Source organism: Anas platyrhynchos, chromosome 16 (assembly GCF_047663525.1).
Source record: "Anas platyrhynchos isolate ZD024472 breed Pekin duck chromosome 16, IASCAAS_PekinDuck_T2T, whole genome shotgun sequence".
NCBI lineage: Eukaryota > Metazoa > Chordata > Aves > Anseriformes > Anatidae > Anas > Anas platyrhynchos.
Genome location: NC_092602.1, coordinates 1,617,016 through 1,642,175, shown reverse-complemented (window position 1 = coordinate 1,642,175; position 25,160 = coordinate 1,617,016). Strand labels below are relative to the sequence as shown.

Genomic DNA, 25,160 nt, shown 5'->3' with positions numbered 1-25,160 from the left:
GCTTTCCACTCTCTCCTCCAGCAGAAGTTTTCCAGGCGTGCTAACAGGGAAATATTTCAGCTTGACGTTAACGTCACGTGCGAGCCAGGCAAACCTAACGCAGGCCGTGGGGGCCTGAAACGTGAAACCCCGCGGGCGGTCAGGCGATGTCCCCGGCCTGCAGGCCCTGGGGGGGGGTCGGGACACGCGCTGCCCCCAGCACACGGCGGTCACCCGGCCTGGTGAGGGGACCGAGTGCCACCAGCCCTGATCAATACGACCAGGGTGGTGTGGAGGGGCTCGGCCTGGAGCTGTGGCCCCTCAGGTGGCCGAGCCTGGGTTTGGGCTCGTCCCGGGACGCCGGGGGCTCAGAGCGATGGTGAGTGCCCCCATTGGGTTTTGTGGTGTTTTGGGGTTAAATATAGCTGCTGCTATTTGTGTTTTTTTGGGGGGGTAATTGGGGACCCCCTGCTTGGGTATGCGCTGAGCTGTGGAGTGGGGGGGCTGTCCTGGGGGGATGAGGGGTGCATGCAGCCCCCAGGATGGGCTCTTTTTTAAAAATAAACAACCAAAGTGTTAATGCTGAGTGTATTTATTGAGATGGAGAGGGGGAGGTCACCACTTAGAGAAGGGGAGCACAGCAGTTCCCCTCTGTGCCCCCCCCCTTCGTTAACGGTTCACAGAACTGAATTTTCGGTTTAACGGCCACCCTGCCCCAGGGACCCAGCTGGGGCTGGGGTCACCCCTGTCACCTCAGGGCTGCCGCCACCCTTGGGTGCCAGCAGTTGGGGGGGGGAACAGGGCCACCCCCTCACTGCAGGGTGCCCATTTTAGCCCCCAGCCACGGGGTGGCTTTTCCCATCCCGACAGAGGAGCAGTGCGGCCGCTGCCAAGATGCTGGTTTGGGAAGTGAAAAAACAGCTCTGGGAGCTGGCGGCTGAGGTGGGGAGGGGTGGGCTGGGTGCTGTAGGGGGTCCGGGGGGGCTCCCGTCCCCTGGCTGCGATGGCTGGCGGTGTCGGAGCTGCCGCTGTGTGGATAGGATCCCCTGATGGTGGAGCTCAGCCCGTGATGCAGCAAAACTGCTCAGGGAGCATCTCCGGCTTCTCCTCCCCAGGGCAGCTGAATGGTGCTGGTGGCCGTGCTCCTGCTGATCCTCGCGCTGCTGATGTGCCTCAAGATGTCCAGCTCTAGCCCCAAGAAGAAGGAGGAGATGCCCGAGCAGAGCCCGGCCCCATTACCCCCCTCAGGGCTGGCAGCCCCCCCGGCACAACCAAGCCCCCCGGCACAACCAAGCCCCCCGGCCCCAAGCCTCCCTCTGCAGCTCGGCAGGGCGGCCATGGGGGAGCAGGAGCAGATTGCGGTGTACAACCCCGCTGCTCTCCGCCGGCCGACCTTGGCCAAATTTGTGCTGGGCTCCTTTGATGAAAACTCCTCCGACGACGAGGTGGTGGCTGCAGCCTTCAGGGTGGGCAGCCGGCGCAGCAGCCTGGTGGGCGCGGGGGGATCCAGTGCTGAGGCCCCCGCCACCAACGCCTTGTTGGAGTCCCACGTTGGCATAAGGTATGATGTGAGGGGTGGGGAGCAAAAAGGAGCGGTTTCAGGCCAGGCAGATGTTTTTTGGGTGGTTTATTTCTCCAACATCGGGGCCCTTGTTGCTAAAAACCACCTGCAGGTGCTTAGCAGATAACCACAGTGATGTCTCAGTCCTGCCCCCTGTGCTTTTGGTGCTAAAAACCCTGATAATGAGGCTAACAGCAGCACCCTGGAGACAGGGGTGGATGTGTCTGAGTGGCCCTGTGTGACAGCAGTGTCATGCTCCTGAATCCCCATCAAGGATGGCTGGAGCGGGATCGCTTTTTACATTGATTTTGGATGTCAAAGAATGGGTTGGAAACCGCTTTTTGTGCGTGTGATGTTCCTTTAAGTGCAAACCCCAGCACTGAAGCCAACTTACCAAATTTCTGCTGTTTTTCTCTTCCTCTTTTGTTTTCCTGTTTTTCTCTCCGGCCCTGCTCCCCCTCCCCGTGCACTGGCCACAGCTGTGCTTGGTGCAGGAGGGGAGGGCATTGGGACACGGGGGGGGGGGGGTTCTTGCACAACGAGATGAAATTGATGTTGGTCTCGGTGCTGAGCAGCAGCGGGTGCTGCTGGTGTTCACCCTGCAGCCTGGGTGCCTGTTTTGTGCATGAGCATCACTGGTTGCATTTGGGGTTGGGGGGGTAGATCTGCAAATTAAGCTGAGTCTTGCAACAGGGCGCTTGCGTGTGCACTCACCCATGAACTTGCACGTGTATTTGTACACGCACGTGTCGTCCTGTGCCCCTGGGGCCAGGTCCTATGGGGGGCCAGTCCCGCTGCCAGCCCAGCTGCTGCAGGCACTTTCCTATCGGGGGGTACACTGATGTGCCCCCAGGGCTTTGTGGGGTGCTGCCGTGCCCCCATGCAGCCTGGCAGGCTCGCTGTGGATGTCCCCAGGGCTGCCCCAGAGCAGCTGAAGCTGCGGGGCACTCGCTGGTGGTTTTGCTGCGGTGTTTGGGAAAGCAGCGAAGCCCTCCTGCCTGTCCTCTGCCCTTGCAGCCATCCCAGATGAATTCTGAAAGGAAAAAAAAATTAGCACTTTGGTGGTTTTGCTCTGTGATGAGTTGATGAAAAGCAGGTGAGCCTTATTCTGCGGGTAGTGCCCCACTTATTCTGGCTGAGTTACAAAACCAAACTTTTTATTTTTATTTATTTTTTTTTAAAGGAAGATGCAGGAATGGGGAAGCTTTTTTTTTCTCTTGTCAATACTGAGTTTTCCAAAACATCTCTTGTCTTCTCAAAACTATGTTTGAGTAAGAGCCTAGACTGATGCGAGCCCGCAGGAGCAATGCCCCGTGCCATTTGTGCGAGGGGACAGGAGCTGCTGCCTGCTGGCAGCACACAACAGCTTCCCGTGCAAACCCAGCTGACGACAATTATAAATAACTGGAAACAAAGCATTGCTGCCCGGCTCCTCCGCTCCCACCACAGTTAAAAATAAAAGACCTTTGCGGGAACGCGTTATGAAAACCCACAGCCCGGCCGCCCAGCTCAGCCAAACGGTGTCTCCTTGTTGAGCTGGGTGTTTGGAAGGTGTCAGGCACCGCCTTGCTTGTGGGCCCCGCTGGTTTTCGTCTGTGCTTTCTCATGGGAGGAATTTTCTTCCGTCAGCACCTGAGGCTCGCCGGGGAGGCGGTTGCTGCGGTTTGCAGGATGGCACGGGTGCGTTGGAGCTGGTTTGTAGGGGGCTCGGGAGGGAAGCTGAGATGCTGAGCGTTGGGGAGATGCACTGGGAAGTGATAAATCCATAACCTCATAAAATCGTGGCTATTCGTAAAATATCCTGAGTGTACAGAGGGAATGGGGCATTTCCTGAGCTCCCAGGGGGTGTCGGCATATTTCTCCTTAAAATAAGTGTGCTGCTGGTGTGAAATCTGGTCGTTTGGGGGTGCTTGTCCTTCTCCCTTCACTTATTTGTAGCTCACCCATGGAATTCCAATCAAAGGTCCAATGTCATTAGGCCTGGCTGGGTGATGAGGGGAGAACGTGGATCTGGTAATTAGAAGAGAAAAAAGTTGCTTAAAACTTTCTGGATGGCAGCAGGGAAGTGTATGGCTGTGGGGGCACGAGGGTCACACCACTGCTGAGCCCTCGGGGCTGTCCCTGGGGCTGTGGGGTGGGAGACCAGGAACGGCTCCGGTGCTTGTGGAGATGCCTTCAGTGGAAAACCGTGCTAGGGGTGAGTCCGGCTGGTGGTGTGGTGCCCCCAGGGAGTTATTTCGGGGATTTCAGGGCCATGGAGTGGGCAGGATGGGGTCTGACCCAGTACTGACCCGGGGGAGCTGTCGTTGCAGGCTGTGCAAGAGCAAATCCCCAAAAGAGCTTTTGGGGAAGGAACACCACGCTCCTTCCAAGCCTTGCTTGCAGAGCGCTGCCTGCTCTTCGCCCTCCCTCAGTAACCCCAGGGCAAGGTCAGGGTGGGCTCATGGCACCCCCAGCTTTGTCCCTGCTGCTCACAGCAGGGCTGCTCGCCTCCAGCTCGCACACATGGCCAAGTTTCATCTCCATGGGGGTCCCAGTTCCCCAGCCACAGAGCGGCGTGGTGTGAAATCCCACCACGGCCAGAAATCCTGAGCAGCTCCCTGCTCCCCTGCTTCAAACCCTCAGGGTTTTGTCCTCCGTGCCAGGGCCTCAGCCAGCCCCCGGGGCTGCCAAACAAGGTGCGTAAACGCGGACCTGCGGCCGCTCGGCGTCCTTGGAGATCACCTGTGCCTTTCCCAGGGGCGGGGAGCTGAAATCACAAAATTCTCTGCTCATCCCGAGCTGCTCGTCCTGTTTAGCTCAGCTGGAAGCGGTTTTCACTGCAGTTTGTCAGCAGGTGCCAAACATCCCTGGAGAGAGCCCACGGGGTGATGGGGAGCTGGTAGCACAGAGAGTGCCTTCTTCGTGTTCCCTGCGGGGTCAGCAGCTGAGGGTTGGCTTTTTGCTTTCAGCAGAGGAAACCGCGGAGGAGGCAAAGTCTTATCTGGGTCTTTGCTGGCTCGTGCTAAGCCTCCGGCTGCCCACAGGACTGACTCCTCCCAGGCAGCTGGGGAGGGCAGGAGCCTTTCCAGCACTCCTGGCTGGCTCGTAACCCTTTGCTGATGTCTCTCCCGTCCCGTTGCAGGCCTAGCATGTCCGGGCTGCACCTGGCGAAACGTGGCCGTGAGCACAGGAAGATGGATCTGCAGCGGGACTTCACCGTCGCCTCGCCCGCCGAATTCGTCACCCGCTTCGGGGGGAACCGTGTCATCGAGAAGGTGGCTTCCCACTCAGCCCTGCCTCTGCCTGGCGGCAGGGTGCTGGCTTTTCGCCGTGTATCCTTGTGCTCCCCGTGCTGCCCGCATCCCCCCGTGCCACCCGTGGCAGATGGAGCCCTTGTCCCGTCGGCTTCATCCCCACTTGGAGAGCAGAGCCCTCTGAATGCTGCCGTGCACTCCTGCACTGCATGAGTGACACAAATTAAGACCAAAGTCCTGTTCTTCATTAGCTCTGGGCTGTTAATGAGCCTCACCAGCCTGTCTGTGGCTTGGCTTTGCTCCCCACCTTGCTCCCAAATAGGGCTGCCCGACATCTTGCCCCAAATCCTGCCCCTGTTCTGCCATTCCTGGGGCTGCCTGCCCCCACAGCCAGGAGGGGTTCAGCCCCCACATCCCCCCACTTTCTCCTCTCACACCCCCATCTCTGTCCCTTGCAGGTTCTCATCGCCAACAACGGCATCGCCGCCGTCAAGTGCATGCGCTCCATCCGCCGGTGGGCCTACGAGATGTTCCGAAACGAGCGTGCCATTCGCTTTGTGGTCATGGTCACCCCCGAAGACCTCAAGGCTAATGCAGGTAATTTCTAAAACCGCTCCAGGACAGCCCCCCTGCTCCTTGCCACGTCGCTGCCTGGGATGTGGGATGCTCTGCACAGCCTGGGGTCACCCACTGCCATTCCGTGCAACCAGATTTGGGAATAAATAACTTTTTCCCCGTCCCAGATGCGGGAGGATGCTCCCACTGCCACCACGTTGTCTTTCAGAGTACATCAAAATGGCTGATCACTACGTGCCCGTCCCCGGGGGGGCCAACAACAACAACTACGCCAACGTGGAGCTGATCGTGGACATTTCCAAACGGATCCCAGTCCAGGTAACAGCTGCTTGCTGGCCTCCCCCTTCTTTGCTGGGCCTCCCTGATGACTTAGGGGATCATTTAGGTGTGATTTAGGACCATACTGGTGCCAGAATGCCCAGCTCCTGTGCCAGCAAGGGCTGGGATTAATTATTGGGAGCCCCCAAGGGAAACACAGAGAGCAGAAGGGGTGCTCTGAGTGGGGGTGATGTGTGTCCCCCCCCCAAGCAGAGGAGTCAGGCATGATGCCATGACCAAAGGGAGGTGCTGGTGCAGAATATAACGACTTGTGTTGCTCCATCTCCTCTTCCAGGCTGTATGGGCTGGCTGGGGACATGCCTCAGAAAACCCCAAGCTGCCAGAGCTGCTGCAGAAAAATGGGATAGCTTTCCTAGGTAAGGGTTTACTGCTTTTGGTTTGCTGGAGGGAGCACTGGGCACTGGGAGGGGGGTGCATGCATGCGTGGTCCTCAGTGACACCAGTTTCACACATCTGCCTGGTTCGTGTATCGTGGATGGGAGCAGACCTCCTGGGCTGCCCCTTGGAGAGGGGCTGAGCTCCATCCCGCACTGGACAGCGGGTCTGGGGGGGTATTTCCCGCACCCCCTGTCTTCGCAGAAGGGCCATCCCCACGGCTGATGGTGGCAGCTCAATGGGGAGCAGCTTTTTGCAGTGTCCATCACCTCTGGGCAGTGGGGATGGGCCGGCTGGCCCAGCTCATCCCTTCCCTCCTTGTCCTAAGGTCCCCCCAGCGATGCCATGTGGGCCCTGGGGGACAAAGTCGCCTCCACCATCGTGGCTCAGACAGTCCAGATCCCCACGCTGCCGTGGAGTGGGAGCGGTAAGTGCCTCCATGTGGCCCTACACACCCTCCCCATGCCCGTTTCTCTACTCCCTGCCTCTCCTTCTCTCCCAAAGCAAGCTCCAGGGATGGGGGTCCCTGGCCCGGCTGGCCACAGGGTGGCTGTGGACATTTGGGACCCCACAGCAGCTGAGTGGCTGCTGGTTTGGGTGAAGGATTTTTGGGGACAGGGTGCATGGACCCCAGGGAAATGGCATGTGTCCCCGTGGGATCCCCAGCTACCCTGGGCGTACCCAGCAGGCAGTCCCCGTGGTGGCCCTGCCACCCCCGTGGTGACCGTGTCCCTGGGTGTGCTCACAGGTCTGGTGGCCCAGTGGTCTGAGGAGGACCAGAAGGGTCAGCAGATGATCAGCATCCCCCTCGAGACGTACGCACAGGGCTGCGTGAAGGACGTGGAGGAAGGCCTGGAGGTAAAGCTGAGCCCACGGGCAGCCACTTGTCCCCTGCGCACCACCATTTTAATTTGGAGCCTGCAGGCTTCAGCCCTTCTGGGCTCCCAGCCACACACCAGCAATGCGAGGACACTTTGACAGCAGCTCAGGATGACCCGGCTGGGGTCCAGAGCTCTTTGGCCTCCCCCGTCCTTGTTCCCCTCAGGTGGCCAAGAGGATCGGCTACCCGCTGATGGTCAAGGCAGCAGAAGGTGGTGGAGGCAAAGGCATCCGAAAAGTGGAGGCAGCAGAGGAACTCGGTGCCTGCTTCCGACAGGTGAGAGGCGCCTGGAGCCCTTGTCTTGTCCCTCCCTGTCCCCTTGCCCAGGCTGGGGCACGCACCAGGGTCCTGCTCCCACCCCAAAGCACCCAGTGGCACCTCCTGGGCTTGCTGCAGGACCTGGGCTTAATTTTGGAGGTGTGACCACAGGTGCAGGCGGAGGCACCCGGCTCCCCCATCTTCCTGATGCAGCTGGCTCAGCACGCGCGGCACCTGGAGGTGCAGGTACTGGCCGACGAGTACGGCAACGCCATCTCCCTCTTCGGCCGCGACTGCTCCATTCAGCGCCGCCACCAGAAGATCATCGAGGAGGCACCCACCACTATCGCAGCTCCTGCTGTCATCGAGGTGATGGAGAAGGTGGGTGGCCCCAGCCTGCAGGTGACAAAGAGAAGATGCCCAGTTCCTTGTTGGGTTTGCCCCGGTTTTGGGCACCGGGGGCTCTCTAGAAGTGCCTGTTGGCCTTGCTTGTGTCCTTTTACGTGGGCAGGGGTACTGCTGAGGCAGCCCTGGTGGTGAATTTCTCAGCGCTGTGGTTTCACTCTCTCCTGCAGTGTGCGGTCCGCCTGGCGCAGATGGTGGGCTACGTGAGCACGGGCACCGTCGAGTACCTCTACAGCGAGGACGGGAGCTTCCACTTCCTCGAGCTGAACCCACGCCTGCAGGTCGAGCACCCCTGCACGGAAATGATTGCGGATGTGAACCTCCCCGCTGCCCAGCTCCAGGTACCTGAATGCACGCGGGTCACTTTGCAAGCTGTACAAAATGAAGAAATTTTGCAATTTAGGGAAAAGCACTAAGTTGGAGGCTTGCGGAGGGAAGCTGCGCCATATACCAGTGTGTTCAGCCTCGTTCCAGCAGCTGAAGCCCTCTTTCTTGCTCGTGCAGATTGCCATGGGCATCCCCTTGCACAGGATAAAAGACATCCGCGTGCTGTACGGGGAGAGCCCGTGGGGCGATACCCCCATCTGCTTCAACAGCCCCACCAACGCCCCCGTGCCCAGGGGCCACGTCATCGCCGCGCGCATCACCAGCGAGAACCCCGAGGAGGTGAGCCCTGGGGACACGAGGACCCTGCTGCTGGGGGGGTGAACCGGGCACGGTCCTCCCCAACAGGACAGAGTCAGAGGGAATTCAACCCCCGGGGTGAATTAAATCTTCATAAAAGGCAGAGGGGTTCCCCCTTCCCTATTTATTCCGCGTGGGTTCCAAGCCTGCTTTCTCAATGCCTTTTGCTCTTTGTTCAGGGTTTCAAGCCCAGCTCAGGGACAGTGCAGGAGCTGAACTTCCGCAGCAGCAAGAACGTCTGGGGGTACTTCAGCGTGGCAGCTGCCGGGGGTCTGCACGAATTTGCCGATTCCCAGTTTGGGCACTGCTTCTCGTGGGGAGAGAACCGGGAGGAGGCCATTTCGTGAGTGTGGCACTCAGGGCTGAGAAAGCATCCTCAGAAAAGACTCCCAATAGGTGCCCGAGCCAGGAAAGCTGGCTCTTATCTCAGCCGCAGTGCTGGGTGGCTTATTGGTGTTGCAGAGACCATCTGCTCGTAGCCAAAGTTTTCAGACTGCAGTGCTGTTATGGCCCCAGTTAATCCACGTGGCTCTTTGAGGCAGTCACGTTCTCAGTGCCAGTGAGCAGCAGTGTTCATTCAGTAATTAAGCAACATGTAACAGGGCTGTCCTGGGTATTTAGGTGTTTGAAATCAAAGCTTTATTGTACATTGAGCAGTAAATTTCTCAACAAACTGGAACAAATCCTAAAGAGCAAAGAGCCGGAGAGCCAGGCTCGCGGTGCACTATGTCATCCCCTTCCTGCCCTGTGGGAATGTTTTATCCTGGCACAAGGGCATCTGGGGCCGGGCACTCATTGTTCCAGCCTCTGTGCTTTTTTCCTGCAGCCTTTGGCTGCTGCATAACAACCCCTTCAGCCCCTTGGTCCATTGATGGGCTAATGGTGACAGAGCCCCTGAAATGTGCTGCATGGGGAGCTGGTGAGCACCTGCCCCGAGCAGGGGGTGAAAACAGGGGCAGCTCCTGGTGTCTGAAGTGCCCGGAGACAGCTTAGAAGGCAGGGGAAGGGTGTTTGGATGAAGCAGAGCCCCGCTTTGTCATTAAGAATTTATTTTTTTTTTCTCCCTGAAAGGAATATGGTGGTGGCCCTGAAAGAGCTCTCCATCCGTGGGGATTTCCGGACCACGGTGGAGTATCTGGTTAAACTTCTGGAGACAGAGAGCTTCCAGAACAACGAGATCGACACTGGCTGGCTGGACCATCTGATCGCTGAGAAAGTGCAGGTGGAGGAGACCGGCCCCTGCAGCCCCCGGGGTCACCTCTCCCTTCCGTGAGGAGACCCCAACCTCGTTATTTGTAACCCCTAGGCGGAGAAGCCGGACACGATGCTGGGTGTCGTCTGTGGTGCCCTGAACGTCGCAGACGCTGCCTTCAGGACGTGCATGACTGACTTTCTGCACTCGCTGGAGAGGTGCAGGGGGGAGCTGCCCGTGCTGGGGCTGTGGGACCTGATGGCCATGGGCATGGGGGACACAGGGAGTGCGTCCCTAAAGGGCTGCTCCTGAAATCTGCGTGGCTCCTTCAAGCACGGGACCAGGGTTTTGTTCTCCCTTGGCTGTCTTCTTTCTTATTTTTGCTTTGCAAATTTGAAGGCAGTGCCATGGGGCAATGTCAGAATGTGCTGTGGCTCACAGGGCGCTGGATAAAGCAATGTTGAGAAGCCAGAGAGAGGAACACCATTCCGCATGGCTGTGAAAACAGCCTTCAAGGGAAAGCAGCTCAGCTGAATGCAGCTTGTTTTTGTTTTTGTGCTCAAGCACCAAGGTTATTCCTCTGGCCTTGGAGGACGCACGGAGCTCTCCTCCGTGCCTTTATCTGAGCGTGTTTGCCAGCGTCTGGGCTGCCTCTGGATGTGTTTGTAAGAGGCGCTCACGTGGGTTGTGTATAAATTCCTGTCCCCTCTGGTCACCTTAGCACCCTCCCCACGCGGCCCGGTGCCAGCAGCACCGCTGACATCTCACACACTTGGCTCCCTGACGGGCTGCACAGGAATTAAAGGCTTGTGGTGCCTGACCCTGCCGTTGTGTTTCAGGGGCCAAGTGCTGCCCGCAGCCTCCTTGCTGAACATCGTTGACGTGGAGCTCATCTATGAGGGTGTGAAGTACGTCCTGCAGGTAAGGGCTGTGCTGTGCTCCTCCGGAGCTGGCTGCAGCACTCGCTGGCACCACAGGCTTCTCCCCAGGACAAGGAGATGTGCTTCTGTCCTGCTGAGAGGAGAGAGATGCAATAAATATGAGGCTGTCCTTTAAAAATGTGCAACGTAAAAATGAGTTTGATAACCTCAGTTAAACAAGACAGACATAGTCATACATCCCATGGCCCAGATCTTAACAAAGAGCCTCCTTTTCTTGCTTTTAAAGTTGAACTTCATGAAAAATACTCTCAAAAAAAGCAGAGGATGAGCCATGGTGGTGAGTTAACCCAGCTCTAGGTTGGGTGTTGAACCAGCTGTTCAAACAAAGCCTCCAGCATCCCATCCCATGGCAGTTTTCTCTCCCAAGCACTGGGAGATGCTCACACACACACACACACCACCAGCCTCTCAAAAACCCATGGCACACATTTCGGAGGTCTCGCTGAAGTCTGTCTCTGGCTGCTGCCTGCAGGTTGCCCGCCAGTCCTTGACCACGTACGTCATCATCATGAACCGCACTCACATCGAGATCGACGTGCACCGCCTCAACGACGGGGGGCTGCTCCTCTCCTACAACGGCAACAGCTACACCACCTACATGAAGGAGGAGATCGACAGGTACCCCCTCGCTGCGCCCTTCTCCTCGGCGGCCACGGGGCCACGCTGAGACTTTTCCCTCTCCCTAAGGTACCGGATCACCATCGGCAACAAAACGTGTGACTTCGAGAAGGAGAAGGACCCGACGGTGCTGCGCTCACCCTCCGCGGGGAAGCTGCTGCAGTACACGGTGGAGGATGGTGGGCACCTTGCCGAAGGGAGCGTGTACGCAGAGATCGAGGTGAGCGCATTCCCGGAGCTCTGGTGCATGGCTCGGGGTCAAACCCTTTAGCAGCAGCAGGGTGGTGCTGGGTGCATTTGCATTTTGCTCCTTCTTTGCACAGGTGATGAAGATCATCATGACGCTGACGGTGGAGGAGGCAGGTCGGGTGCACTACGTCAAGCGGCCGGGCGCGCTGCTGGAGGCAGGCTGCGTCATCGCCCGCCTCGAGCTGGACGACCCCACCAAAGTGAAGCCGGTGAGTCCGAGGGGTGTCAAGGATGCCTGCTGGGGGACAGAGCTGAGAAGCAGCCCGGGGCTGGGATGTGCCCTTGTCCCGGCACAGGGTGGCACTGCGCGCCCATGCTATGTCCCCAGCTGGCTGTGTTGGGGCTGGCATGGTGCTGGGTAAGCATCCTGTGCGTGCTTGCTCTGGGTACAGAAATTAACATGCATGGTTTAGTGTAGCTATAATGCTCTGTCTACATCTGTAGTTTTTCTGCATCTTTTTCATGCCGTGGTACTGGCAGAAACATGAAGCTGGCCGTTAGGTGCTTCTCCCAACCAAAAGCAGATGCTGGAGGGGTCAGGCTGGTGTCTGCTGGGGCAGCTGCAGCTTTTGGGTGCTCAGCCTTGTATTGGCAAGGACTCAGGCCAGCCTCCCTCTCTTCACTTTCTCCAGGCGCAGCCGTTCACAGGGGGGCTCCCGGCCCAGCAGACCCTCCCCATCACCGGCGAGAAGCAGCACCAGGTTCTCCGCAACGTGCTGGAAAACCTCACCAACGTGATGAACGGGTACTGCCTGCCCGAGCCCTACTTCAGTGCCAAGGTGGGTGCTGGGGCAAAGAGCATCCTCGGCTCCTGGCAGCCCCCGTGCCCTGCACGACGTGCAGCACTGGGGGTGCACACAGTGCCGGGGTGCAGGCAGCAGCAGCCCCTGCTCCCTGCAGGTGAAGGAGTGGGTGGCCCAGCTGATGAAAACCCTGCGGGATCCCTCCCTGCCCCTCCTGGAGCTGCAGGAAATCATGACCAGCATTTCAGGAAGAATCCCTCTCTCTGTGGAGAAGTCGATCCGGAAGGTGATGGCACAGTATGCCAGCAACATCACCTCCGTGCTCTGCCGCTTTCCCAGCCAGCAGGTGAGAAACTTGGCTTTGGCTTCCCTTTTCAGGAACTCCTGCCTGAATTTATCCTGCTAAGACCTGATTTAAAAAAAAAATGATGGGAAAAGTTTATATTTTTATGTTTATATTTATTTGTCACTGTGTTTTTTCATTTGGGGGTGGGGGGAATGACCCTGAAAGTCCCTGTGCGTGGCAGTGCTGCCCCCAGCAGAGCGGGCAGCCCTGAGCAGTGCCAAACCCCGTGCCCTTGCAGATCGCCACGGTGCTGGACACCCACGCAGCCACGCTGCAGAGGAAGGCTGAGCGGGAGGTCTTCTTCATGAACACGCAGAGCGTGGTGCAGCTGGTGCAGAGGTGAGCCCGGTGCTCCCTGTGTCCCCCTGTCCCCCCCCCCAAGCCCCCTCACAGCACGCCGGGCTCTTTGCTCCCCAGGTACCGCAGTGGCATCCGCGGCTACATGAAGGCAGTGGTGCTGGACCTGCTGCGGCGCTACCTGCAAGTGGAGATGCAGTTCCAGCACGGTGAGGGTTTGGGGGGCTCCGGGGACTGGGGGGGCTCTCGGGGGGGGGGGGGCTGCAGGGCTCACGGTGCTCTGCCCCACAGCTCACTACGACAAGTGCGTCATCAGCCTGCGGGAACAGTACAAACCTGACATGACTCCGGTGCTCGAGAGCATCTTCTCCCACGCCCAGGTGGCGAAGAAGAACCTGCTGGTGACCATGTTAATTGTGAGTGCGGCCCGTGCAGTGGCAAAAGCTCGTGGTAGGAAAAATCCTGTAAGGCGAGCTCCATATCGCTGTGGGATGGGGAAAGGCTGCCCCAGTACTCAGCTGCCTGTGGCCATCACAGCTTTGTGCTTTCCAATTGAAACTGGGCAGGGGCTTGATGAATTTTCTTTCCTCTCTTCTGTTCAGAGCATCCCCAGGGTCTGGGTTTGCATTCAAGCATCCATTTCTGTTTCACCACATGGCTGCTGTGTTAAGGGGGTCTCCATGTCCCCTCCTTAGCATTACGCTGCTGCACTTCTTTCAAAGAGCAGAATTTTGCCCGTTGCCATCCCTGTTCCCTGCGCGGGGTCTTGTCCCTGTTGTCCCCACAGGGCTGGGGACATGTGGTGGTGCTTCCCGCAGCAAGGAGCCAGCTCAAACCTTGACATCACGGTGTGTGCATTGTAGGACCAGCTCTGTGGCCGTGACCCCACGCTGACGGACGAGCTGACGGCCATCCTAAACGAGCTGACACAGCTCAGCAAGACTGAACACTCCAAAGTGGCCCTGAGAGCCCGGCAGGTCAGTGAGCACCACGCTGGGCTGTCCCCATCCCTGTCCCCGTCCCTGTCCCCATCCCAGTCACCTCTCCTCTTGCAGGTGCTCATCGCCTCTCACCTGCCCTCCTACGAGCTGCGGCACAACCAGGTGGAGTCCATATTCCTCTCTGCTATCGACATGTATGGACACGAGTTCTGCCCCGAGAACCTGAAGGTTGGGAACCTCACGTTTCTCTACCGAAAAAAATTTACTCTGGGGTGTCTCCATTGAGGAGATCTGCTCCATAAGTGGCTTAGGCTTTAAAACAGCCCAAAAAGCTTGCTTCAGTGTCAGTGCCTGTCTCATCTCCTTTTCCCTGCCCCGTTTGGAGGGGGATTGATGTGTGGATCCATGCCTGGGACCATCAATGTCCCCATAGTGGGTTGGGTGTCCCACCACACTTGGGGGCTGCTCCTGTGCAGCCCACACTGGGGGATCCCACTGAGATGTGCCTCTCAGTGTCCTGTGATGGGCCAACGGGGGTCCCACTCCATCCTTACCCTAAACTTTGCTTTCTCCCTCCAGAAACTGATCCTCTCGGAAACCACCATTTTCGACGTGCTGCCCATCTTCTTCTACCACACCAACCAGGTTGTGCGCATGGCAGCGCTGGAGGTGAGGGCTGTGGGGACACGGGAGGGTGTCTGCACCCTCCCTGGGGTGTGCAGACGTTCAAAGTGGGAGCAGGGATGCAGCAGCACACGTCGGTAACCCCCCATCATGTCCCCCCCAGGTGTACGTGCGGCGTGGGTACATTGCCTACGAGCTGAACAGCCTGCAGCACCGGCAGCTCTCGGACGGCACCTGCCTGGTGGAGTTCCAGTTCATGCTGCCCTTCTCCCACCCCAACAGGTACCTTCACCTCTCAGGCATCCTCCAGATGAGGTCCTTTTTGTAAAGCTGTTGGATTTGTTTCTCCGAAGTGTGGGGACCCTGCCAGGTAGCAGGATGAGTGCTCTCGGGGTCAGGGTCTTGTGTGGGACCTCCGTGGTCCTTGCTGGGCCCAAGGAGTGATGCTGCCCACGGCTGACAGCCACCTTGCTGCCCCGTGCAGGATGTCTGTCCCCATCAGCATCTCCAACCCCGACCTGGCCCGGCACAGCACCGAGCTCTTCATGGACAGTGGCTTTTCTCCCCTGAGCCAGCGCATGGGAGCCATGGTGGCCTTCGACAAATTCGAGGACTTCACGAGGTAAGAGGGCTGTGGTGCTGTCCTGTTGGGCTGGGGAGGGCAAAATGTTGGCTTCTCACCCCATCCCTGCTGTCTGGGCAGGAATTTCGATGAAGTCATCTCATGCTTTGCCAACCCACCTCTGGAGACCTCACTCTTCAGCGAGGCACGAGCCACCGTCTATGAGGAGGAGGACGGCAAGGTGGGCACGGCACCGTTCCTGTCCCCCCCCCCCGGGTGGTGCGGGGCTGGTGGCAGCGCTGCTGGGCTGAAGCAGCAGGGCTGAGCGGGGCTCTCATTGCCAGAACATCCGCGAGGAGCCAATCCACATCCTCAACATCGCGCTGCGCTGCGCAGACCACGTGGAGGACGAGAAGCTGGTGCCGATCTTCAGAGCCTTCGCCCAGTCCAAGGTGCACCAAACGGGCCGGACCCTCCCAGTTGGGACCCCAGACCCCAGTGGCTGCCCCCTCCACAGGCTGTCCCCTGTGCTCTGACTCTCCCTTCTATTTCCCTGCAGAAAACCATCCTTGTTGACTGTGGTCTCCGGAGAATCACGTTTCTCATTGCCCAGCAGGTCAGTGCAGGCTGAATGGTGACTGGCTTTGGACACATTGTGCTTCTGCCACTTGAGCATTCAGAGATGATGTGCCACGTGTTGGGAGGGAGAGCTGGGAATTAACCAACTGGGGATTCAAATAATGATTTATCTCCTGTATTATCCTCAGAAAAACCCTCTTTGTGCCAGGTTTATCAATGTTTTGCCTTCCTCCTTTTTTTTCTAGAGAGAATTCCCAAAGTTTTTCACGTTCAGAGCCAGGGACGAGGTAGGAGCTGTCCCCCCCCTCTGGGATGGAGCGGGGTCTGCCCACGTGGGCTGGCCCCTGACTCTCTGTCCCTGTTCCCAGTTCGCAGAGGACCGCATCTACCGGCACCTGGAGCCGGCGCTGGCCTTCCAGCTGGAGCTGAGCCGCATGCGCAACTTCGACCTGACGGCCATCCCCTGTGCCAACCACAAGATGCACCTCTACCTGGGTGCTGCCAAGGTGCAGGCGGGCACCGAGGCCACAGACTACCGCTTCTTCATCCGCGCCATCGTGCGGCACTCAGACCTCATCACCAAGGCAAGGCGGCCCCGGCCCGTGGGAGATGGGGGCTGGCTGCTGCGGGCGAGCCCTGGTCCTGGGTGGAGGCTGTGGCAGCTTGGGCACAAGGGTTTTTCTGGCCTCCTGAGAGCTGCCTCACGTGCTGCAGGAGGCTTCCTTCGAGTACCTGCAGAACGAGGGCGAGCGGCTGCTCCTGGAGGCGATGGATGAGCTGGAGGTGGCCTTCAACAACACCAGCGTCCGCACCGACTGCAACCACATCTTCCTCAACTTTGTCCCAACTGTCGTCATGGACCCCTCCAAGGTGCGTTTCTGGGGGTCCTGCTTCCTGGTGCCGAGCTGGGGACGGAGATTGCCTCGTCCCTGGGCTTGGTTGGGCTGCCACCCTACAGGCTGGCTGCTGGACCCAGTGCACACCCAGCCTTGGACAGGGGATTGATTTGGCAGCCCCAGAGCAATTCTGCATCTTGGGGGCTTGTTGTCTGTGAGATTTTTACTGGAGAGATGCTGACATTTCACACCTCTCAGTGAGCATGGGCTTGGACAAGCAGTGATTTGCTGGAGGGTACAAGGATGAGTGGAGGGCTCTGCCCCCAGGCAGCACATGGCAGGAAAGCAGAGGCTATCTGTTTGAAGGGGAATGCAAGGCACCATCTTCCCCTCTTCTCAGTGGAGAGACCGGATGGCAGCACTGTCCCCTGGCAGGGAGGAAGGGAGGGAAGGGGCTTGCCCAGAGCAAACCTGAAATGTCTGGTGAGGTGGAGACACAAGGGGGCTTCTCCAAGCTCAGCATCGAGGACAGCGATGTCCCCGGGGCTGCAGAAGCACCCACGAGCTGTCCCGTACCCAGATCGAGGAGTCGGTACGGTCCATGGTGATGCGCTACGGCAGCCGCCTCTGGAAGCTGCGGGTCCTGCAGGCCGAGGTGAAGATCAACATCCGCCTGACGCCCACCACCACGGCCATCCCCATCCGCCTCTTCCTGACCAACGAGTCCGGCTACTACCTGGACATCAGCCTCTACAAGGAAGTGAGGGACTCCAGCACTGGCAACGTGAGTTCCCACAGGAGGTGGCAGCAAACAGGAGCCCCACCACGACCACCCCAAACCACCCCCGAGTCCCCCCGCGGGGTCCTGTGCTCAAGAACGAGCAGCTGCCGGCTGTGGCAAAGCTGCGGGGCTGTTCCTGCAGCCCCCAGCACTGTGCAGAGACCTTCTCTGTGTCCCTCCCCTCTGTGTCCCCCCCCAATGCTCTGCCCTTCTCTCCAGATCATGTTCCAGTCGTACGGGGACAAGCAAGGGCCGCAGCACGGGATGCTCATCAACACCCCCTACGTCACCAAGGACCTGCTCCAGGCCAAGCGCTTCCAGGCACAGTCCTTGGGCACCACCTACGTGTACGACTTCCCAGAGATGATCAGGCAGGTGGGTCTGGTGAAGCAGAGAGGCTCCAAATGATTGAATTTCCTTTTCTTTCCCTCCCTTCCCACGTTTTCCCATCTTGAGTGGGATTCCTTTCCCCTGAGCTTGCAAAGACAAAACAGAAAGAGCCCAAACCCTGAAGTTTTTGGTTATACGAAGCATTTCAAAACTCATTCCTAGTTCTGGGGCAAGGAGGACTGCAGCAGGACTCTAACACAAAATTTCTGCTCACACAAAGTCCCAGCTTGCTGCAGAAGTGCACGTCTGCACCCGGTGATGGCCTTGGAGCAGCCGTGGCCACGTGTTTTCAGCCTGCTCCATGCTCCGTGTCTCTGCAGGCTCTCTTCAAGCTGTGGGGCTCCTCAGACCTGTACCCCAAGGATGTCCTGACGTACACCGAGCTGGTTCTGGACTCACAGGGACACCTGGTGCAGATGAACAGGCTCCCTGGAGGCAATGAGGTAGCGGGGAGCGATTTGGGAGCAGGGGGGTGGGAAGCTGCGCTGCCACCGGTGGGAACTGCTGGTGGCTTCCCTGTCCCAGCTGTGCACAAAGCCCGGGGGATGCTCCCCAAACAGGAGCTCTGTCTGTCTGCACTCACAGCTCCGACCTCCTTGCTCTGGAGGAGCCAGCCCTGTGACACTGTGCCATTTTGGGGCAGGTGGGGATGGTCGCCTTCAAAATGAAGCTGAAGACCCCCGAGTACCCGAAGGGCCGGGACATCGTGCTCATCTGCAACGACATCACGCACAAAATTGGCTCCTTCGGGCCGGAGGAGGACCTGGTCTTCCTGAGGGCCTCGGAGCTGGCCCGGGCCGAGGGCATCCCCCGCGTCTACATCGCTGCCAACAGCGGGGCCCGCATCGGCTTTGCCGAGGAGATAAAACACATGTTCCAAGTGGCCTGGGTGGACCCCGAGGATCCCTACAAGGTGTGTGGGCACCTCACCTCTGGCTGTCAGAGAGAGGATCAGAGGACTTGTCTGGGGAAGGACCAGAGATGAACTGGGAGACAAAATGTCGGGATGTGAGACTCTGTGTGTATGCAGTGCCATGGGGATGGTTCCCTTCACCTTCCCTGGTGGGGTGGAGATGAAGGTGCCTGTGCTGGTGCAGCTGCTCCATCCAGCCCTGGTCCTGACCCTGCTGCGAGGACAGCTCTGGGATGGGTTTGGAGCACTGTGTCCCCTGTGAGTGAGCACAAAGCAGGCACTGCAGCTCACTCTCCCCTTTGTTTTCAGGGGTTCAAGTACCTGTACCTGACTCCCCAGGACTACACGAGGATCAGTGCCATGAACTCAGTGCACTGCGAGCATGTGGAGGAAGGGGGCGAGTCCAGGTGAGCCCTGCTGTCCTGTGGGACAACCCCAAACCCTGCCCCACATCTCTGCCAATGCAGCTTCCACATCCTGGCCTGGCTTCCTGCTGGTCCCACCACGCAAAGGAACGCTTCCCCCTGTCCTCCCCATGCCATCCCAGCTCTGCCTCTCCCCCAGGTACGTCCTCCTGGACATCATTGGGAAGGACAACGGATTTGGGGTGGAAAACCTGCGAGCCGCTGGCACCATCGCTGGGGAGTCCTCTCGTGCCTACGATGAAATCGTGACCATCAGCATGGTACAGCCTCAGGCCTTCCCCTGCTCCACTCCTCCCCAATTCTCCTCGGTTTTAACATCTCCTGGAGGGGATAACAGGGTGTAACAAGCGACCTGATGCATCCCACCCGTGCAGACCCCTGCAGCCTGATCTCCCCCGTAACTCTGTGTCCTCGTGTCTGTGCCCAGGTGACGTGTCGTGCCATCGGGATCGGCGCGTACCTGGTGAGGCTGGGCCAGCGCGTCATCCAGGTGGAGAACTCCCACATCATCCTCACCGGTGTCACAGCTCTCAACAAGGTACCGTGCTCCAGCGCCGTCCCCATCCCGTGGGAAGAGGGGGCAGTTCCCTGGCAGTTTGCTTTAACATCACCCTGCGTAGGCAAAGGTGGAAATTCAAATCCCTCAAACCAGAGAAAATGAACCTAGGCAAAGGTTTAACTTAGCAAATAGAGCAGCAGTTGCCTCTCCTTACTCTAGCATCTGTGTTTCTGTTGGTAATTCCACCTAGGTGTTGGGGCGTGAGGTTTACACATCCAACAACCAGCTGGGGGGTGTGCAGATCATGCACAACAACGGCGTTTCCCATGTCACTGTCCCAGATGACTTTGAAGGTGTCTACACCATCCTGCAGTGGCTCTCCTACATGCCCAAGGTGGGAAGGTGCTGCAGGGTGGCAGCGTGGGCTGGTAGGGGGGTTCCTGGCTGGTGACCTGCCCTCGGGGCTCTCCCTTACAGGATAACCGGAGCCCAGTGCCCGTCACTGCCATAAGTGACCCCATTGAAAGAGAAATCGATTTTGTCCCCTCCAAAGTCCCCTATGACCCCAGGTGGATGCTGGCAGGGAGGCCTCACCCAAGTAAGTGAGAACAGCCCGAGACCTCTGCCCAAATGCATCCCGTGGCTGCAAACTCTCCTGTCCTGGAGCAGAAGGTGCTTTTTGCTGCACAGAAAACCCTTCAGCACTCACAGTTGTCTCTCCTCTTTCCCCTTTGCTCTGCAGCTCTCAAGGGGACGTGGCAGAGCGGCTTCTTTGACCAGGGAAGCTTCCAGGAGATCATGAGGCCGTGGGCTCAGACGGTCGTGGTTGGCAGAGCGAGGTACTGCTGGGTGCAGGGGGGGCTTCCCCGTCCCTACCCAGCCCTGGGGCGGGGAGGCTGCAAGCACAGCTACGTGCAAGTGCTCTGTGCCCATGGGGCTGGTTATGGGAGGGACATTTCTGGTGGAGCAGGGCTGCAGCATGCAGGGGAACCGGCCCCTGCTGAGGCACCCTGCCTTGCCGCAGGCTGGGAGGGCTCCCCGTGGGTGTCATCGCTGTGGAGACCCGCCCTGTGGAGGTGACCATACCTGCAGACCCTGCCAACCCCGACTCGGAGGCGAAGGTGTGTGGGGAGACCTCGGTGCCATAGAGTGGCAGGGAAGATTGTGCAGCAGGGGGGCTGGAGGGGAAAGCAGGGAAAAAAAGCTTAGTGTAATCTTTTGGCATGTCCTGATTCTCCTTAAATCCTGGTGAAATTGAGCATGTGTGCTCTCAGTTTGTCTCCTTCCAGCCCCCACACTCCGTGTGCCGCTGCCTTGCCAGCACAGTGTGCCTGGAAGCGCTGACACTGGTCTCAGTGATGCTGTTTGTTGTCTCCTCCAGATAATCCAGCAGGCGGGGCAGGTCTGGTTCCCAGACTCTGCCTTTAAAACAGCCCAAGCTATTCGGGACTTCAACCGGGAGCACCTCCCGCTGATGATCTTCGCCAACTGGAGGGGCTTCTCCAGTGGCATGAAAGGTACCAGCACTTGGGGGACCCAGATCTGTGCCACCAGCCCCTCTGCCACCCGTCGGGGTCCTGGGGTGACCCAGCATGGCAGGGTCCTGCCCGGCAGCTCCAGGACATGGGGTTGGGATGGAGAGGTGATGGGATGCTGCAGGACCCAAGTTCCAGGGCTTGGTGGCTTCCCACTGGGCTGCGTTGAGGGGTTTGTTTAGGCTCTGCTGGAGAAAAAAGGCTTTGGGCAGCTAGCTGGAAAAGGCTGAGAGGAGGTAAAGGGCAGCAGCCCACCCTGCGGCACTCGGGGTGCCCAGCCACTGAGCCCCTTTGGCTTTCAGACATGTACGACCAAATGCTGAAGTTCGGCGCCTTCATCGTCGACAGCCTGCGGGATTTCAAGCAGCCCATCCTGGTGTACATCCCGCCGCACGCGGAGCTGCGGGGCGGCTCCTGGGTGGTCATCGACTCCACCATCAACCCCCTGTACGTGGAGCTCTACGCGGACAAGGAGAGCAGGTCAGCCTCAGTGCTCCATCCAAACCGTGGGCATCCCGCACAGCCTGACACACGGGGTCTGCAGAGTCAGGGTCCTGCTCACGGGGACCGCCGATCACCAGAGACTTCTATTTTTTGCTGCTGAGTTTTTGCTCAATCAGCTAAAAGTCCCTGGGCTCTTACAAAGCAGCGTGGGAGCAGTGTGGCAAGGATCTCCTTGGGGAGATCCTCCGGTGTCCAGAAAAAGCTGCAGGGAGTGAGAGCTTTGTTTTGGGGGGCTGGAGGGTTTCTCTAGCCTGAATTAATGTGCGTTGGACAAGCTGTAAGGAGAGGGAGAATAGCCAAGAATCCCAGATTGGAAACAACATTATTTTAGGTTTTCTCTGTCCCTAATTCTTAGAAGAGGGAGCTGCCTGAACTGCCACACTGCCACCAGCAGCAATGCCTTGTCCCAGAATTTATTGTCCCCTGCTGACCTGCCCCTGCTTTACCAAACTTTCCTTCCAGGGGTGGCATTTTGGAGCCTGGGGGAACAGTGGAGATCAAGTTCAGGAAGAAAGATTTGGTGAAGACCATGAGAAGGATCGATACGGTTTATGCCAGGCTTGTTGAGCAGCTGGGTAAGGGAAGGGCATTGCAGCCTCTGGGCCTTGCTAGTGGTGAGTTAAAACACTTGCCTCAGACACCATGGTGGCAAGCACCAGAAAACCCTTTTGTGTTCATCAATTTGGGAAAATTCCTAATGGTTTGTCTGATGACAGGGCCTGCCGAGGGGCTGTGGTGGTACCTTCAAATCCCCATATCCCCTGGGGCTCTGCGGAGGGTGCTGGATTTTGCTACAGCAACTGCTCCCGTGCTTTGAGATGAAGTATGGCAATAGCCACACTGCATCAGTGCCGAAATTAGATGAAATAATCATTACAGAGCTGCACAGAAGCATCCTTTAATGAACCAGGGCTCCTTTTGCCCTGCAATTTGCTCCTGCCTGCAGCAGGCGGTGGGACTGTGCTGGGAGGGTTTTCCCCCCCAACCTTGCTTAAACACAGTCCCACGAAGTGTCTGTCTGGTGGCAGGCACTGAGCACAGCACAGCCCCTTCACAGACATGGGGCTCTGCGGCCGGGCTCTGGGCAGGGCTGTAGATGTGCCAAAACAGAGGGATATCACATCGGGATGGCTGAAATAGGAACAGCGAGCAGAGCCCAGGCCCCTTGCTGGGAAATGACAGCCGTCTGCCCCTGCAGGGACACCTGAGCTGTCCGAGGCTCAGCGCAAGGAGCTGGAGAAGCAGCTCAAGGCCCGGGAGGAGCTCCTGCTGCCCATCTACTACCAGGTGGCCGTGCGCTTCGCCGACCTGCACGACACCCCAGGCCGCATGCAGGAGAAAGGCGTCATCACGGTGAGCAAGGGCAGCGGCAGGGCTGGGGAGGGGGCTTGGTGTGGCTTTGGGGTTGCAGCAGCAGCATGAAGGTGGGAGCCAAAATTCCCCGCAGGGTCCTGGGCTGCTGCTCTGTGCGTTTTCCTGCCCCTGGTGTTGGTTTCTGCTGCAGCCCAGCAGATCTGCCTGCAGGCCTGCCAGCACAAGCTGTGAGCAGGCAGTTGCTGTGTGTCAGCTCCTCTTCCTGGGCTTTCTGCAGGACATCCTGGAGTGGAAAAACGCCCGCTCCTTCCTCTACTGGCGGCTGCGACGGCTGCTGCTGGAGGAAGTGGTGAGGATGGAGATCCTAAACGCCAACAGCGAGCTGAGCCATATCCACATCCAGTCCATGCTGCGGCGCTGGTTCATGGAGACGGAGGGAGCTGAAAAGGTACACAGAGCCCCAGGGCCCCGTCCTTCAAAAATACTACAGGCCTGTTCATTTCCACCATCCACCAGGGCTTCCCAGGGCAGAAGAGAAACCTTGGGTCTTGGTGTTTGAGCTGCATGCAGTGAGTGCTGTGATGCACCTCACCAGCTCGGTTCCGTGCGTGCTGAGCTGGGGAGTGAAGGGGTGCAAAGGAAACGTGTTCTCCCTTAACCTTTTGCTTTTTTAATAGTCCATGAAGCTTTCCTGAGTTTTGATTTCTCTACTGACCCCTCTCCCCATGGCTGTTACATGGGCTGGGGTGCATGCCATGCCATACGTGCAGGACTGAGAAGACGAATCCCATTGTCTGGTTGTGCCATGGGAGGAAAAAGCCCAGGGCTGTAGCAAAAGATGGGCTCAGTCTGTGGGCACTGGGCCCCCCAACACGGTGCTGCTCTCCTCAGGGCTACCTCTGGGACAACAACCAGGTGGTGGTGGAGTGGCTGGAGAAGCACATGCAGGAGGACGACGGCACCAAGTCAGCCATCCGGGAGAACATCAAGTACCTGAAGCGGGACTACGTGCTCAAGCACATCCGGAGGTGAGTGGCCACGGAGCCGAGCATGGAGGCCAAAACCATGGCTTGGGCTGGGGCCTGCGGGCGGTAGAGACGAGGCAGCTCTTGCTTCGTGCCTTGCAGCCTGGTCCAAGCCAATCCCGAGGTGGCCATGGACTGCATCATCCAGATGACACAGCACATCACCCGCACGCAGAAGGCTCAGGTCGCCCGTCTCCTCTCCACGGTGGACAACAACAGCCCGTCCTGAGCCGGCGGCAGGAGGGGCACCGGGACACGCTGCTGCTCAGAGGCCAGACCTCACCTCCCCGCCCAGTCCCTCAGCCCTCGAACTGGAGCCTTGGACTCTTACCTTGTGCCTAAATAAACGCCGCTGTTTGTATGTTAAGCTATGAAGATGTTCTCTCTGCCTACACGGAGGGCCCTCTGGCGCTGGGGGCGTTCGTCAGAGGGGCAGCTTGGCAGAAGATAACTTGGCCCGAGCCAAGGCTGGAGCCTGGACCTGGTGCAAACACTGATTTTTTAAAAAAGAATTAAAAATCTTTTACTGTGTTTTAGTCGCAAGACTTGGCCTTAACCTTTAAAACAAGCACCAGTGTCAGGTAAATCTCACAAGACTGGATGGAGCTGGAAGTACAAACCCAATGGCTGAGGCACCAAGAGGACAGAGGAGCTCTGAGGCTGACCATGCACTGGCACGAGGAAATCTAAATCCTGCCGAAGAAGCGGTCTCAAACAGAAGCTTTAAAATAAACTCAGGAACTGTGAGGAGCAGTTTGTCTCATCCTTCCCTGTGCTGCGGAGCAGACAGCAGGCAGAACTATGAATAGCTGGTGGCCCAGAGGAGACATCACAAGCCGTGCTGGGCTCAGTTGCTGCAGATTTATCAGTGGAGCTGCCATGGTTTGACCAGGGCGACCGCCCCATCTGCTCCTTTCTCCCGTCCTGCCCTTTCTGGCTCGTGCTGCAGCTCCCACAGAGGCTGGAGAGGAGGGAGGACAACTCCGGGTGTCCCTGCCCCGGCCTCAGCGACCTGGCTCCTCTGCTGAAGGACAGGAGCCGGGCTCAGGTCTCTGCTTGCACCCCTGCCTTGGTTCCCAGGTGGCCTCTAATCAGATGGATCCACCTGGGGGAAAAGTTGACTGCGTGCTTTGCAGCACCTCTGGCTACGGGACCTCAGGGGCAATGCGGCGGTGTTGGATACCCCCTTGGCCATGCTGGGGGCTGTGGGGGGAGTTCTCCTTGTCCTTGGGTTGGGGTGGAAAGGGTGTGAGGAGATGTATTCTGGTGTGAAAGTGTCACTGTGCTTTGTCAGGGGGAGGTGGGGGGCGATGCTCGCCGCGCGGGAGGAAACACGCCACCAAACCAGCGGCAATAAAACAAGCACTGCCCTCAATGAGGTTTTCCTGAGCTCTTTTATTTTGTCATTGTGTGAATGGGGAGGGTCTGAGGAGGGGATGGCAGCTGCTGATGTATGGTAGCAGCCTCCTGCCCTGGAGCTGTTTTGGTACTGAGCAGCTCTTGGCAGAAGAGTTCATGCAGTAAGTACCTGTAAACCCTTCTGGAGGCTTTGA

General features: G+C 58.4%; 1 protein-coding gene across 2 annotated transcripts; it reads left to right on the top strand.

Annotated features, from left to right (window-relative positions):
* The first annotated feature begins 51 nt into the window (after nucleotides 1–51).
* Nucleotides 52–24,982, top strand: ACACB (acetyl-CoA carboxylase beta). Of its 2 annotated transcripts, XM_038187450.2 has the most exons (53): nucleotides 52–358; nucleotides 1,095–1,540; nucleotides 4,665–4,797; nucleotides 5,235–5,373; nucleotides 5,561–5,670; nucleotides 5,966–6,047; nucleotides 6,395–6,493; nucleotides 6,815–6,924; nucleotides 7,112–7,222; nucleotides 7,376–7,585; nucleotides 7,780–7,950; nucleotides 8,114–8,275; nucleotides 8,473–8,636; nucleotides 9,365–9,515; nucleotides 9,600–9,703; nucleotides 10,325–10,406; nucleotides 10,899–11,044; nucleotides 11,114–11,264; nucleotides 11,368–11,502; nucleotides 11,926–12,072; nucleotides 12,194–12,382; nucleotides 12,621–12,721; nucleotides 12,800–12,888; nucleotides 12,971–13,095; nucleotides 13,543–13,656; nucleotides 13,735–13,848; nucleotides 14,200–14,289; nucleotides 14,408–14,526; nucleotides 14,729–14,866; nucleotides 14,948–15,047; nucleotides 15,151–15,258; nucleotides 15,366–15,422; nucleotides 15,631–15,672; nucleotides 15,754–15,969; nucleotides 16,100–16,255; nucleotides 16,802–17,005; nucleotides 17,222–17,377; nucleotides 17,713–17,835; nucleotides 18,036–18,305; nucleotides 18,615–18,712; nucleotides 18,870–18,990; nucleotides 19,158–19,268; nucleotides 19,480–19,623; nucleotides 19,707–19,827; nucleotides 19,972–20,068; nucleotides 20,254–20,350; nucleotides 20,611–20,746; nucleotides 21,067–21,244; nucleotides 21,731–21,843; nucleotides 22,467–22,621; nucleotides 22,860–23,030; nucleotides 23,474–23,610; nucleotides 23,710–24,982. In XM_038187450.2, exons 2-53 carry the CDS (start codon nucleotides 1,104–1,106, stop codon nucleotides 23,834–23,836), a joined length of 7,161 nt encoding a protein of 2,386 aa, XP_038043378.2. In that variant the 5' UTR covers nucleotides 52–358; nucleotides 1,095–1,103; the 3' UTR covers nucleotides 23,837–24,982. The 2 variants fall into 2 exon arrangements, with proteins under 2 accessions (XP_038043378.2, XP_071880351.1); XM_072024250.1 differs by lacking the exons at nucleotides 52–358; nucleotides 1,095–1,540 and adding an exon at nucleotides 2,996–3,220.
* The last annotated feature ends 178 nt before the right edge of the window (nucleotides 24,983–25,160 follow it).